The sequence below is a fragment of the Athene noctua genome, chromosome 7, assembly GCF_965140245.1.
Source record: "Athene noctua chromosome 7, bAthNoc1.hap1.1, whole genome shotgun sequence".
Taxonomy (NCBI): Eukaryota; Metazoa; Chordata; class Aves; order Strigiformes; family Strigidae; genus Athene; species Athene noctua.
The window spans coordinates 23,554,198-23,568,998 of NC_134043.1; the positions used below are offsets into that span (position 1 = coordinate 23,554,198).

The 14,801-nt window shown below is 37.1% G+C and overlaps 1 protein-coding gene across 2 annotated transcripts; it reads left to right on the forward strand.

The window, feature by feature from the left end:
• The first annotated feature begins 42 nt into the window (after window positions 1–42).
• Window positions 43–14,372, forward strand: PDK1 (pyruvate dehydrogenase kinase 1). 2 transcript variants are annotated; one of them, XM_074911389.1, is made up of 11 exons: window positions 43–186; window positions 3,449–3,590; window positions 5,043–5,114; window positions 5,734–5,918; window positions 6,171–6,260; window positions 6,527–6,604; window positions 8,620–8,696; window positions 9,375–9,473; window positions 10,393–10,503; window positions 11,595–11,708; window positions 11,829–14,372. In XM_074911389.1, the coding sequence occupies exons 1-11, from the start codon at window positions 69–71 to the stop codon at window positions 11,967–11,969; spliced, it is 1,227 nt and encodes a 408-aa protein (XP_074767490.1). In that variant the 5' UTR covers window positions 43–68; the 3' UTR covers window positions 11,970–14,372. The 2 variants fall into 2 exon arrangements, with proteins under 2 accessions (XP_074767490.1, XP_074767491.1); XM_074911390.1 differs by lacking the exon at window positions 6,527–6,604.
• Window positions 14,373–14,801: the final 429 nt, after the last annotated feature.

Sequence of the window (14,801 nt, forward strand, 5' to 3'; positions counted from 1 at the left end):
GCCGGGGGAGCTGGCGTGGCGGGAAATGGCGGCCGGGCCGGGCTGAGGGGGAGGACGAGAGCCGCGCCATGAGGCTGCTGCGCGCCCTGCTGCGCGGCGCCTCCCCGGGCAGCATCCCGCAGCAGGTGGACTTCTACTCGCGCTTCTCCCCCTCGCCGCTCTCCATGAAGCAGTTCCTGGACTTCGGTGAGTCCCCGCCGGGCTGCCCGCGGCCCGCCCCCACCGCTCCGCCGCGCTGCCCGCAGGCGCCGGTCAGCAGCGGGCCGGGGGCGGGCCGGCTCCGGCGCCGCCACAAGCTCCCCACCCCGCCGCCTTCCCCTGCAGCTCGTGTTAGTGCTGCCGTGTGCCCCTGCTGTTGCTTATCGCTTCTTAATACGGGCCTTTTTGGTAGAAAAAGGCTCTGCTTCCTTCCAGAAGGGAGCCCAGTTGGCTCCTTCCCCGGAGACGAGGAAAGGTTGAAATTCAGCTGGAGTTTTTGGCATCACAAAAGTAGTTCGTTTTCTGCAAAACCTGCAGCGCCGAGGAGAGAGTGGGGGCAGTTAGGACAATTGGTAATCGTTAGAGCAGAGACTCAGGTGAGATTTGTTAAGCTTTTGCAAGCTAGCTGCATGCAGCCTTTTAAGGTATAGCAAACAGGAGAAACGTTTAACCTCAGCTGGTGCCGACAGCTGAAACAATCATCACTTACTTCTCAGTCACGTCAGTGCCCTACAAAAACACCTTACCCAAATGTTGTTTCAGATGTGTGAGAGGAGCAGGATGTAAATGCCAAGAGCTATCCTGGAGGACTGGGAATCTAGTGTTGACAATGAGTAAATCGGTAACGGGATACTCAGTCTTATACTCTGCACTAAAACCATTTGTAGTGCTCCCAGGTTTGACTGCTTGGAGACAGAAAGGATCACAGGAATAGTTCTGTTCTGCATCAAAGCAAAGACTACACAGAGAAAGGTCTTGTAAGTCACGCCCAAAAACCTTTTCAAAGCCTGGGGATGGAGCCTTACTATAATACAATCTGTTTCTATACACAAGGCACTCATGTGAGTAAGTGTTTACATAAATGTTGTATATAAATATTTAACTACTTAATAGTTGTATTGCTTTTTATGTTTTTGTAAGTAAAACATAACTGAGAACTAATCCTAGAATCCCAGACTTTGTGTAAGTAGGAAGACTTGGGAAGAAAAGTTTCTCTTAACTATCTATTGTCACTTCATTTATTCAGTGTTTCATACATTGCAGTAAAATATATCCAATATTTAAAACTCCAGTTTTGTACAGGAACCCCACCAGAATATATACTATCACTACTATACTTTTAAGGAAAGAATCTTGCAATTCAGAGTTCACTTTGACCTGTATTATTTGACCACTAACATGCTGATAAAATAATGCTTACTTTAAAATCAGTGGTTATGTTCAAGGCACAGTATTTCCTCATGTCAAAAGTTAGGCTACTCTTTTGCTATTAGTACCTGAACATCAGGTAAAGGTAATCTGGAATTCTTTTCTTCCCTTTTGTTTAAGGATTTAATAACAGATAGTAAAAACTAGTAACAGAGGCAAAAAAAAGAGAGCAACAGTGAGACCGTACTTGTCTGTAAGACATTTTGTAGCCGTTATAATGTGATGGTGTTTTTACTGAGGACTTTTTTGGCTCCTTTTGCTAATGAGAGCAGGCAAAGAGGAAATCAGAAAATCTGGTAATGTTAACTTTAAAAAAATAAGTCTGCTTATAGTTTGTCCAGGTTTCAATCTAATAAATGAAATATTCTGTAAGCAAATTTAGGTCTGGATCACATACATCAGTCATATCTTGGGCTGTAAGCACACAGTATTTTCTGTAGGAGTCTTACCCATTCTTTGCCTAGGTAGACCATAGCTGCACAGGGGAAACAAAGTCATCTGCCCATTCACTGAAGTCTTGCTTACCCTAAGCTGTCTTCTGTATTTGACCCAGGATTGCAAAGATATGGCTTCCAGATACAAAACTAATTTCTGGAATGTCATTTGCTGAGTATATGAGGCATTTGAAGATTATCTTTAAATTCTAATACCTTCAATCTGACTTGTTCATGGAATTTTACCTGAGAAAAGGGAAAGGTCAGTAAGTCATGCCTGAAATGTAATCTGACTAGGGAGAAGAATGAAAGATTTCTGGGCAGAGGTCATATGTAGACAATGCATAATACTGGTGTCACTGGGGAGGAATTTCTTGTAAGCTATTCACTTTATTATTAAGTTAAGCGACATTCTGTCATCGGTGTAGTTTATGATATATCTGGGTGTGGATGCATTAAACTACTCCAATTTGCTGAAGATTTTTCCTGTTGAAGACACTCCCAGCTTCCTTTTTTCTATGTCCCTTTCTTTAATCTTCTTCCCTGAATCCCCCTTGCCAAATGGAAGGAGTGAGAGTTAAGTTTTAGGAGTTACCTGTTGTGAAACACCAAGCCTGAGGTATGTACTTCACTGCAGCAGATGAACAGGTTAGTAAGTTCAAAAGCTGTTTACATGACACTCTCAAAGTCCAGAAAGAAGTCTGGCTGAGAATAAAGTACAGCATTTCTTACCATCTTCCCCACTATGCACCCTCCTTTCTCCCTTAGTAAAATAAGCATTGTGGAAGTAAATTCAGGTCCTGATCTTAACCACATTTAATTGCCACCCACACAGATGACATCTGTCCTTATAAAAGGACAGGTCAGTTATGAACAGGTGCATTAATTTAGCCTTAAGCTTTTAAAAATGTCAAAAATTTTAAAAAGTAAATGTATGGGAAAACTACTATCGTAATGACTAAGCACAGTAGCTGTCCTACTTCCATTTCTCTCGGCATTCATGTGAATTTGCTCATCTGTCTTCTGTTCCTGTAGGACAGTGAATTTAAACTACAACAGATTTGGCTGCAGATGAGAGAAATATTACAGAATTTATTTTCTGGAAGTGTTCCAATACAAGTTATGATAATTCAGCAAGATCAGTGATCAGGCAGGGAGGATGTATGGGACCATGATACCTTCTCGAGCATCCTTCCCATTAATAGTTTCTAGTGCTGGTTTCATTTGCCCTTCTGGCATGCTCAGAATGACATACTCTTTGATCAGTGCTGGTTACAGTCAATGTTTGCCGCAAGTAAAATTAACAATTTACATGGATAGAAGTGATATTTAAAGTTTAATAGTACGGCTCTGCAACTATTGCACTAGTTACTATTTCTATATTGAAGATTCTGGTTACTGCAACAGGGCTGGTAGTTTTCAGTGTGAGTTTACATTTTGAAATATAAATGGGCTGCTGCCATGAAAGAAGCATTGACTCAGCCGGTCTGGTAAGCCAACTTTAAAACCAAACCACAGACATACTATGCAGAAGGTAAGAGTCTGTAGTTCTCTACCAGAAGTACTGACTTTATTTTGATGTTGTCATATATTTATTTTGGTCTTAGGATCTGAAAATGCTTGTGAAAAGACTTCATTTATGTTTCTGCGACAAGAGTTGCCTGTGAGATTGGCAAACATAATGAAGGAAATAAGTCTACTTCCAGACAACCTCTTAAGAACACCTTCAGTTCAGTTGGTGCAGAGCTGGTAAGAACAGTGTCATTTCATACCTTTATAGATGACCTCCTGCATGTATACAAGTTGGGGGAACTCATTCTCTTCTACAAAAACAAGATTTCATGTGCTTGTTACATGAACATCACTTATTTAGACCGCATAAATATGCCAATATGACCTAAATCAGAAACTAAATTGGAAAAAACCCTTTAGGAGCAATTGGAGAACCCACAAAGGAATTAAAAGTCATTAAGTATTGCAGATAGTCATGGATGAGAATTCAGTGAAAACAAAAGTACACCAGAACAATGTTTAATAGGGGACTTACCTAAAATGAGGAAGCTAGTTGAAGAAACCAACAGAAGCAGGCATAAAATGCTTGCAAAAGATAGTAGAAACCATTTAAAAGACAGGTTATTGCAGGTTGAGAGTAATGGTGTAGAAAATACAAAGAAAGAAGCAGCTCCCAAAACTAAAACACCTAAACCAGCATAAAGAATATGAGGCTATTAAAATAAAAAAACATCCTCTGAAAAATAAAAGTTGCTTTCAAGTAAGGAACTTACAAATAAGCATGAATTTTTGTAAGATAAAAGCAAAACAAAGAGATTGCTTGGCAACTGCTAAAGGCACGTGGCTATCTGGGAAGGCTTTTAAAGTTAAGAGAACAGAAAATCTAGTGAATAAGTGGGATTGATTAGATGACTGAATATAAAAAGATCTATCAATGAAGTTGAAGGCTCTTAATGAAACATGAATGCTTAAATTCTTATGACCATTGATCAAATGGAAAATGAATTCCACTTGGACAAATGCAAAGTAGAGCACAGAGAGGAACCTCCCCTCCCTGTATGCTTGCTTGAAAAATGAAATTTTGATGTTACTGGGGATATTCTTCTGAATATGTCAGTTGGTGGGCAAGAAGGCAAATAGTGTTAGGAACTAAGTAACAAATGGGGAGGAATATAATTGTACCACTGTGTTAGCCCATTATTCCTCTAAATTGCATGCAGTTCTAGTTACTCCATCCTGAACAGAAAAGACCAAGAGGGATAATCAGAGGGTTGGAACAATTTCTACGTGAGGAGAAACCAAATCACATTCTTCAGCTTGGAAAATACACATCTAAGGAAGAGATGGCAGAAATACTTAAATCATGAACAAGCTGGGAAGATTTTCTAATAACAGGAACTCGCTGGGGTTGCAAATAAATGATCACCTACTGGGTTTAAAACACAAGGAAGATGTTTTATGAATTCTAATTAAATCGTGGAATTCAGTGCTCTGGAAATTTGGGAAGAAAACATCATGAATGGATTCAAAAGGATCTAACATAATTCACAGAGCATAGGTTATATATAATGGGATATATAAAATACAGTAATTTGGAAACAGGCAACTTTGAAGACCATAAATTGTTAACCAAAGGGATCTGAGGAAGCATGTTAGAACTGGTCTTTGTCATGTTTCTTTTGTTTAAAGGTATGTCCAAAGTCTTCAGGAGATCCTTGACTTTAAGGACAAAAGCTCAGAAGATTCAGGGGCTATTCATAGGTAAGGATTTGCTGCCACATATGTTAGTATTATGTACAAGGACAGGCAAGAAAACGATAGCTTAAGAAAAATTACAGCTATCTCCAGTCTTTACATAAGAATTGCAGTAATGTCACCCCCTGTCCCTAAAAAGAGGGTACATTAAAATGTGAAACAAAGCACTTTTATGCTGCATCATTCTGGTCAGGGCTTTTTTTGTTACACTGAAACTATGAATATGTTAAACTTGACCAAGTGTTTACCAGTTCCTTACACACAATGTTGGAACTTACATATGGAACTTCTCACCTGTAGAGTCAGTTTGGTCATGGTTGACTGACCATAACTGCCATTTGACAGGCATGGGATGATCTGCATGAAAATGGTTGGCAGAGTTTTCTCTTTTTCTTGGCAGTAATCAAGATAATAAATAAACAATAATTTTATAAATAATCAATAATGGTTGACTACTGATTGTTTCAATGGTAGTCATGTGAAATACACTGTAAAGACTGACCTGTTTTCTTACTGTTGTACGCACACCTGTGATACTTCTGTACATAGTGGTCTTTGTTTTTGTAGGCAGATAATCCGTTTGCCAGGGTATTAAAGTGAAATACTAACAATATATTAATTTTAGCTTTACAGATACTGTGATAAAAATCCGAAATCGACACAATGATGTAATTCCTACAATGGCTCAAGGAGTAATAGAGTACAAGGAAAGCTTTGGCATTGATCCAGTGACCTCACAGAACGTGCAGTATTTTTTAGACCGTTTCTACATGAGTCGCATTTCAATTAGAATGCTCCTTAATCAACACTGTAAGTGCCATTGTTGAAAGGAGGGGAGATAATACCTGCACTATATCAGTATATTTTCCTTTCATTTTTAAGTGCTTCAAATGTACTTTAATGCTTCTTAAAAGTACACTATTTGCCTTGCTGTTTATAAACTCAGTCAATACAATTCTTAATTGGAATTACAGATTGCCTATAAAATTCTCTTTAGCAAAACTGAAGACACAAACTAAAATTATAAAATTAGGTATTAAATAATATTTTCTTTTTTGGCAGCTTTACTGTTTGGTGGGAAAATTAATCCAGCTCATCCAAAACACATTGGAAGCATTGATCCTAGCTGCAATGTTCTTGAAGTCATTAGAGGTAAATACAGCAGATAAGAACAAGAATTCTGAAAACTGACATGGATGTCTACACTGAGAGCCAATACACATCTTGATATTTGTATACTCCTCTTTCCTAACTGGAAAGTGTCACTTTTTCCTATAAAGCCAGTTTTTGTCAGAGCATACTAAATCTCCCTGACACTCTCCCAAGTGTTTTCAATTTTTGTTTTTCTTTTTGGCAAACTGTAAAGGCAAAAAAAGAAAGCGGAGGGGGAAATGTAACTTTCTGCGGTTTTGTTATAGATGGCTATGAAAGTGCTAAGAGACTTTGTGATTTATATTACATGAGCTCTCCAGAACTCATCCTTGAAGAGTTGAATGGTAAGTGAATATGCGATGAGGCACTCTTGAACATAGTGATGGCTTCTAAAGTAGCTGGTGGTGAAACATTCTCATTTCATACAGTTAATGCGTTCTCTGTATCTACTGTCATAAACAGTTCTGGGTTGGGTTTTTTAGATCTGTCAGAAACCCTTCCCTATTTTTCCCTTTAATTAGAAAACAGAAATCAGTATAAGTTTTTGACACTACAGCTGTTGATAGAACAGATTTTAGCAGCCTCCTTCCCTCCCTAAGTTTTCTTGTATGTCATCACCCTATACTGTTGCATCTCACTCTGCATTTTCTGTGACACTTAAGATTTATACTAAACATTCCATTCTAATTTATCTTGCTTATTTAGCTATCATGTTCTTGAGTGTACTATATCTAATTACAACTACAAGTCCTGGCAAAACTTCAACCCATTGGCTGTGACTTGAAAAAAACAGTTTACAACTGTGTTGCTGTGAACTCAGAGGTCAGCTATTATCCTCCTAGTCCTGCTGAATGCTAAAGAGCCTTTCTGACACTTCTCACTATAGTACTTTTCAAGATACTAAATGCCAAGTTCAGACAGACCTACAAAAACAAGCAATCAAAATTGCTTCCACAAGTAACTGCAGAAGCCAAAGTGCAACCACAGTAACTTGGCCTATGAAGCTAAAGGCAAAGAAGGTGTGGCCTTGACTACATGTTCCAGATCTTTTCTGCCTACTGTACGAAACCTGTCATTCTGTATCTAGGTTAAAGAGTTTACGTCTTTCCATTTCTGGAGCATACTAAAAACAGTCGTAGGAAACTATCGGTCATGCTACCTAATTCTTTGTACTGAGGGGTCGTTTAATGGTGTATGTGCTCCAGAAGCCAGAACAAACAGTTCTGTTTTTATAAAAGGAGTGACCTCTTGCTCAGTGAATTGTGAAGGTGAGTTAAACCTGATCCAGGCCAAATGCACATTCCTTGCTGACAGCTGAGAGTGGAGACCATTATTTAAACCTTAGACATGGGATCTGGGGGTAAAGGCATGAAGGGAAGCGATTAACTTGAGGACAGGAACCTGACATATTTCAAAGTGTGGGTGTTTGTTCTTTTTCTCCTCCCTCTTTTATTTTTGCTTTAATTTGTTCTAGATCTTTTGACATCACTAATCTTCAACATTTATGTTCATAAAACACTGGGCACTAACAGAGTCTGGTGAGAAATCACTGATTTGTTTAACTGAAAGAACTTAAGGGCTACCAGAATTTTCTGAGCAACCTTTCCTTAATTTTTGATATAATGAATGTGTTCCCATGATATATTTTCTAGAATTTATTCTCTAAAAAAAGTTTGAAAACTATACCAGTTTTATAGACAGAATTATCTGTATAATTCTTGTTAAGGTTTGTGGTTAGAAGTCAGCTAATTTCTAAATGAAGCCAAGAACAGGCTGTGCTGTAGTTATTATTTGGTGCATTATAGGTTCATAAGATAATTCAGGTTGGGAGGGACCTCAGGAAGTTTCTAGCCTGACCTCTTGCTCAAAGCAGGGATAGCAATGCAGTCAGACCAGGTTGCTCAGGGTTTTATCCATTTAGTCTTACAGATCCTCCAAGGATGATGACTGCATAACATCCCAGGGCAACCTGTTTCAATGCTTAACTGTCATGGTGAAAAAGTTTTTCTGTTTATCCATTCTGAACCTCTGTTATTTCATCTTACACTCACTGTTTCTTGTTTTTTTGCCACCTAAAGAGCCTGACTGAATCTTCATGATAACCTCCTCACAGGTATTAGAAAGCAACTATTATACGCCCTAATCAGTGAAGCCACAGTGGGTTTTAAGATTAAAGCAGCAAGCACATTTAAAAATCTTGAGTATGACTTTCGATTAACACAGCTTCTCAAAAGATTTCTGTTCAAATTTTTCTTTTGTAAATTCTCTCACTGATACAAATATACATTCTGAATTACTATGGGAATGAATATAAGATGCTTAGTTTGCTATTTAATTATTTAGACTCTCTTTCCTCCAGCTAAATCACCAGGACAGCCCATGCAAGTGGTATACGTGCCCTCACATCTCTATCACATGGTTTTTGAACTTTTCAAGGTCTGTGCACTTACCCTTACACAATTGTTTTAGTCTCACTAAAGATGTATACTTGTTTGACTTTTTGAACCAGTTGTAGATAGTAGTGAGTTTTTGCAAATGCAAAACCTCTCCCTTTGACTGCAGGAAGATACCTAAATTGTATTACTTAGACAAACAGTAACTGCATAGACAATGAACAGCTTTGGAAGGTGTATCTCCTTTGCGTAGCCACTGAATGCATCTGACACCTGAGTAGACAGCTTTGTCAAAAAAATCTTAAAATGTATAAAGACATGAATTATTAAAACAAGTGAGAATAAGAGACATAATTTTGGGGACATCTTCAAATCTGGTATAATGTATAACAGGTCCTATAGAGCTTTCCTCGAGCATTTCAATCCTAGACTTTTATTGATCTTTTGCACATACTATGCATTATAAAGGCAAATAAAACTACGTTAAAATACCAGATTTCAGGTGTTCTAAAAAAATTAATATTTGAAGTCTAAGTATTCTAATAAGCTATATAAATACTGATACTGAATAAACAAGAAATATTTTTAAAAACTATTCTAAAACCATACATATTTGTCCTGATTCTGAAATATGTTATAAAAATAACTTTCTGAAATTGATATTTTAAGATAATATTCAAAGTGTTAGGAACAGGATTTAAGTTGTACTTGAAAATTGCAGAATGCAATGAGAGCCACCATGGAACATAATGCTGATCGATGCATTTATCCTCCAATTCATGTACACATCACATTGGGAAATGAGGATTTAACTGTGAAGGTACCCACTTTTTTATTATTTTGAAGGTTATTTTGATTAGTTTTTTTTCTCTGTCATAGGCAGCATATTACCAACTTTAGCTGGTGATCTGGTTCTAGCAATAGATTGTATGTGATGATGTAGTATGTAACTAACAAGCCCATTATGGAATTTCACATACTCCATCAGGAGGAAATTCATTACACAGTCACGCTGAAGGCTCTGCAATAGAATTCTATGCTTTTGTCATGCTTATGTCTTGCCTAGTTTATAAGCAACCATGACTAAAAATGAAGCAGCATCTTTATACAGTTGTAATACCAGCATTTTGTATGTGACAATGACAGCTATACAAGTGTGAAACAACTGAAAAAAGGGAAATAAACATTGTGTATTTCATGCAAATCAAACCTCCCTGAAGTACAGTTTGCAGACTAATTTCTGCACAACATCCATGATTTCAAAGACCAGCTGCAAGCACTGTTTTTCATAGGTCTAACTAAACTGTAGTAAAACAACTCTTCTGACTTACTTCTTCAATAATAGGTTTTAATAGATTGTATTTAACTAGCAGTATTTCTGAGGAATAAAGAAAAATACACAGAAACTGGCATTGCTAAAAGGTATAGATACTGACTTCAGACAAAATTATGAACAAGATAAAAGCAATGCACAATTCAAGTAGAATTTCCTTGCTTCCAAAAGATGATAAGTGCTTCTTATGGCAGTATTTTATTTAATGGTTTGGATAAGGGGAAGGATTCATCTCTCTGGGCATTGCTGTAGCTGAAAGATGAGAATTTAAGAAAACCCGTAATTTAATAGGGACAACTTTATATTATGTTTTACTTGAACTTTCTCTGGATTATTGTTTGAGAGAAGCTGTCTTCTATAAAAATGTTTTCAGGGACATAATGCTACATGTTCCTTCTTGTACCAGATGAGTGATCGCGGTGGAGGCGTTCCTATGAGGAAAATTGACAGACTATTCAACTACATGTATTCAACAGCACCACGTCCACGTGTTGAGACGTCACGAGCTACACCTTTGGTATGCACATCTTTTATACCTTGTCATCTTAGATATGTTGTCACAAAAGAAACCATTTAGCCAAAGCTATGAAATACTGATTTTATAGATAGTGAGTAACACCATTTGAATATTATAGCTTAATTCAAATATTTTTCTGAAAATAACTGGAAAATTGCATAAAATCCTAAAATACAAAAAAATTCTTTAAACTTGTTCAAGATTGTTTTTCTCTACAAAATATAAAGCTTAGCTATGCTAGATGTAGTACAGTAAGGACAGGACTCTGCATTCTTGTTGTGGCCCCTGAATGAAAGGAAAAATAATTATAGCAACAATTTTGGATCAAATCCATAGTTTCATTTGTACTGTGTAGTCAATTGTACCATCCCCTGGCAAGAATGAAGATATGCAGATGTGACAGGACATAGAAGAATCTACTTTGGTCTCATGTGAACTTAATAGATGCACAAGAAATAAAGCCTTAGCTCTCGGTGGGAAGCTCTGAACAGCTTTCCTGAATTTATTCTTTCACACTGCATCATTCAGAATGGGTTTTTTAAATGTATATAGTGTTCTGCATCTAGATGATTGTGCTACTCGTTAAACACTAGATCTTTACAGAAAAGTGTGTATGTTCATTGGGAGATTAAAATTCAGTATATAAAAAAAATATACCTAACACTTCAGGGCTATGTCCTGCTACTGCAGACAGGGCTTGATAGAATTTTAATATAAGCTACAAATTCATAAGACACTACTTCTTCAACTTTTTTATATATATACTGATGATGAAATGTATCTGACTTCAGATTAGCAGCTCTGTGAGGCATAAGACAGACTCAGTACAGTTTTCTCTAATAGTGCATCTCTTTTTGAAGAAGCTAATACAAGGTGTTTGCTAGCAGCGCTGTCTGATGCAGGGGTAGAACAGTTTTCTCATAATCACAACCACTCATGCATTCTTCCATTTCTGGGGGGCATAATAGTTAATATTTGAATGCCTTCTCTTACAGTCAACCATGATGCTTAGTTTGTCTATTTACCTATTAAGTTAAACACCACTGATGTTAGATACAATTACCGAAAATACACTTTTTCTCCTGGATCAGGCTGGATTTGGTTATGGCTTACCCATATCACGTCTGTATGCGCAGTACTTCCAAGGAGATCTGAAACTGTATTCCTTAGAAGGCTACGGTACAGATGCAGTTATTTACATAAAGGTATGATGTAACACTTCATTTTATCAGCATCTCTAATCTACCTGATAATGGAACTCCTTGTTCTGTTACTGTGACTATGATTAAAAAGGAATGATCAGCTACCATCTTCTCTACTTATAGGCCTTATCAACAGAATCAATTGAACGACTCCCTGTATATAATAAAGCAGCCTGGAAACATTATAAAGCAAACCACGAAGCAGATGATTGGTGTGTGCCAAGCAGTGAGCCAAAGGACATGACCACTTTTCGCAGTATATAGCTTTTTCTTCAACTGTTCATAAGAAGTAGGTATGTCTGTAAAGGGAATTTAAAAGACCTGATTCACACCAAGATGCTGAGCCATATTTGATGTGTGAAGGTAATTTTAAGTGGAGTAAGAGAAGATTTAATATAATTACTCTTTTCTGGAATTAAAAAAAACCCCACAACTCAGCAAACATGAAACCCAAGAAAACCCCCAAAACTGTACATACTTTTAAATTTTAAGTGAGAACGCCACACTTAGTTTGTTCCACTTTCAGTAGCTAAGTCAAAGGAGCAGTGATTTCAGGTTTTACTGGGACTAATGCAATCTATGCCACATCTGGTGAGAAAAGTATTAACTCATATACTTACAAAATTTTTTTAATAGAACTGTTGAAAAAGCTCACTGGAGCATTCTTCCATTATACAATATTATCGATTAATGGAAAACTCATGTAAGAAATAGAGGAGCTCACTGCTATACCTTTGCACCTGTACAACACTCCCTATTCTTTTATCTTAAGCATGCTGAAGTCTACTTTTGCGAAGTTAAGATATATGTTACCTACATCAAGGTTTTTTGCAGCTGTAGAAATCACACTTAAGTCTGTAGGGATTTAAAAAAAAATTTTCAAAAATCAGTTCTAGCTGTTACCACTGGTATAATGTATCTCAGGTATGTGGTATCAGTCATATTTCTTTGGTTGTAATGTGAATATTTAATACATGTGAAAAACTTATCTTGCGATGATCATTGTGAATTAGCAGATAGTGTTGGCTTGTGTACAGTAAAGGTATGCTGGTTTGCATTTGCTCGTATTTGTGTAGGTAATACCAAAATGCAGTATCAATGTTCTAGCCCTGGTAAGATCTCACTCGGGTATGTCAGGTTACAGTTGTACATGGAAACTACTTTAATAAACAGATTTAAAAAATCTGTCCTTAATAGGGCCATCTCTATTACTTTGACAATACAAATTATCTTCTCAGGAGTATTTATAAAAAAGTGGAATTCAGTTTTTGAAAATACTTTTTTGTTTGTGGTGTGTTTCTGGCCTTGTTTATGCAGTAAGTGGAAGTCACACTATAACATAAATAAGGTAAGCAGAATGTGTTTCATCTGTCCAAGGCAAACTGTCAAAACATACTGGGAAAGACAGGGAGTGGAATGAGTATTACATTTCAGGTACAAAGTCCTTTTAATAAAAGATTCAACTTCTTTTAATTACTATTGTGCCCACTTTGTTCAAATCATACATATTTATGTTGCACCTCAATCCCTGTCCTTCCTTAACTTCATCACTCCTGAAATATTCAAGATACCAAGAACTAATCCTTTTTTCAGTTAATTCATTGCATGTAATGCTGTGACTTTTGTTCTGCACAGGCATGCAGAATCCCTCAGAAAGATCTGTGCTAGTTTACTAGCTCTGGACAGAGCAGAAGGTGAGACACCGCAAGTGAAGGGAATAGGTGGTATTAGAAATTGAAGTCATGCTGTTCCAGTTGTAGCTGAGTCAGATTAAAGATTATCACCTGCTACCTCCCTAGCCTAGTTCTGCAAAACAAAAAAATGGTGTTACACCCTGGTCAAGCTAATGTAGGTCAGTGTAACAGGAGTGATTTACAGAATGGGCTATATACACAGTTAGAGTGACACTGAGGGAGGCCTACCTTTGAATCTGCATGGCTACAAGCAAGGAGAAGCTATAGCTGTTCTCTTCTTCAACCCTGCAAGAGGATGTATGTGAGAATTTCCACATACTGTAAAGTGGCTTGTACAAAAGTTAGAGGGAATGCTTGCAGCTATTGCTTTTACTGACCTAAAGCTGGAAGTTACAACAAGGAATTTTAAAAACTCAACTCTGAAGCTGAACATTCTAGATTTTATGCCAAGTTTTAAATGTTTAACTTAATTGAACTGATATTAGTAACATCTGAGAACTACACAGTCTGTTTTCTAGAAAGTTTATTAAAGTATTTCATATGGTATTATTGAAATAAAAACCTTTCATGCTCTTAACTAGCTACTGATTGAATTCTGATTATTAGAACAACTTGCTGTGTAATTTTGTGTATCTCCTCACCTGCCACCCTGAACGACTGTAGTAAAAACACAAATGTAGTAATATTTTGGTTTACTACATTTAATCCTACTTACAAGTTTGATCTTTGATTAGTTTTGTTTTAAATAGAAGATAATTTTTGTGTTTCATTACTGTAATCATTGCTAGCACACTGGTTAAGTTGAAGTGAATCACTGTAGAAAATCAGTCTACTAGCTATCAAAATGCAGAGATTAATAGTTTTGTATGCAAATGAGCTCAGTCTTGTACTGTAAAATTAATCTTGTTTGTGTTAACTTAATTTTTTGAAAGAATCACTACAATTATTCATTAAAACTATTTTAAAAATTAAATTTTCAGTTGGTGATTTTGTGGCGTGGTACTAAGCTAGTTCCATAGAGCCAGCCTTCTTGTTTAGCATCTGACACGTTAAATGCTGTGGTCTGTGATAATCAATGTTCTTATGCACAGGTGCCAGGTCAGTTTATCATCCAGCTGCAGCCCCCATTTAGCTACAACAGCTCTGCACACAGGCAAGTCTTTGAAACCATCATTTCCACTAGTCTCCTTCCTGAGAAACACACTCTTCACAGGGTGCAATGTTCAGTTCCATAAGCTTAAAGGAAAAAGGTAATACATAGTTGTATCAATATTCTCTGTTCTAGCTGAAAGCACTTAACTGAGAAATAAGCTTCCTCGACTGAATTAATTGAACGGTGGTTTTACATGTGTGATCCTAAGCATTTGATCATTCTGTACTTCTAATTCCCTTCTCTTACCAG

Excerpts from the sequence above, each read along its gene's own strand:
- PDK1 (XM_074911389.1), top strand. The coding sequence starts at position 69 with ATGAGGCTGCTGCGCGCCCTGCTGCGCGGCGCCTCCCCGGGCAGCATC. Across the intron at positions 8,697-9,374 it reads TGGTTTTTGAACTTTTCAAG|AATGCAATGAGAGCCACCAT; the intron begins GTCTGTGCACTT and ends TGAAAATTGCAG. Across the intron at positions 11,709-11,828 it reads ATGCAGTTATTTACATAAAG|GCCTTATCAACAGAATCAAT; the intron begins GTATGATGTAAC and ends CTCTACTTATAG.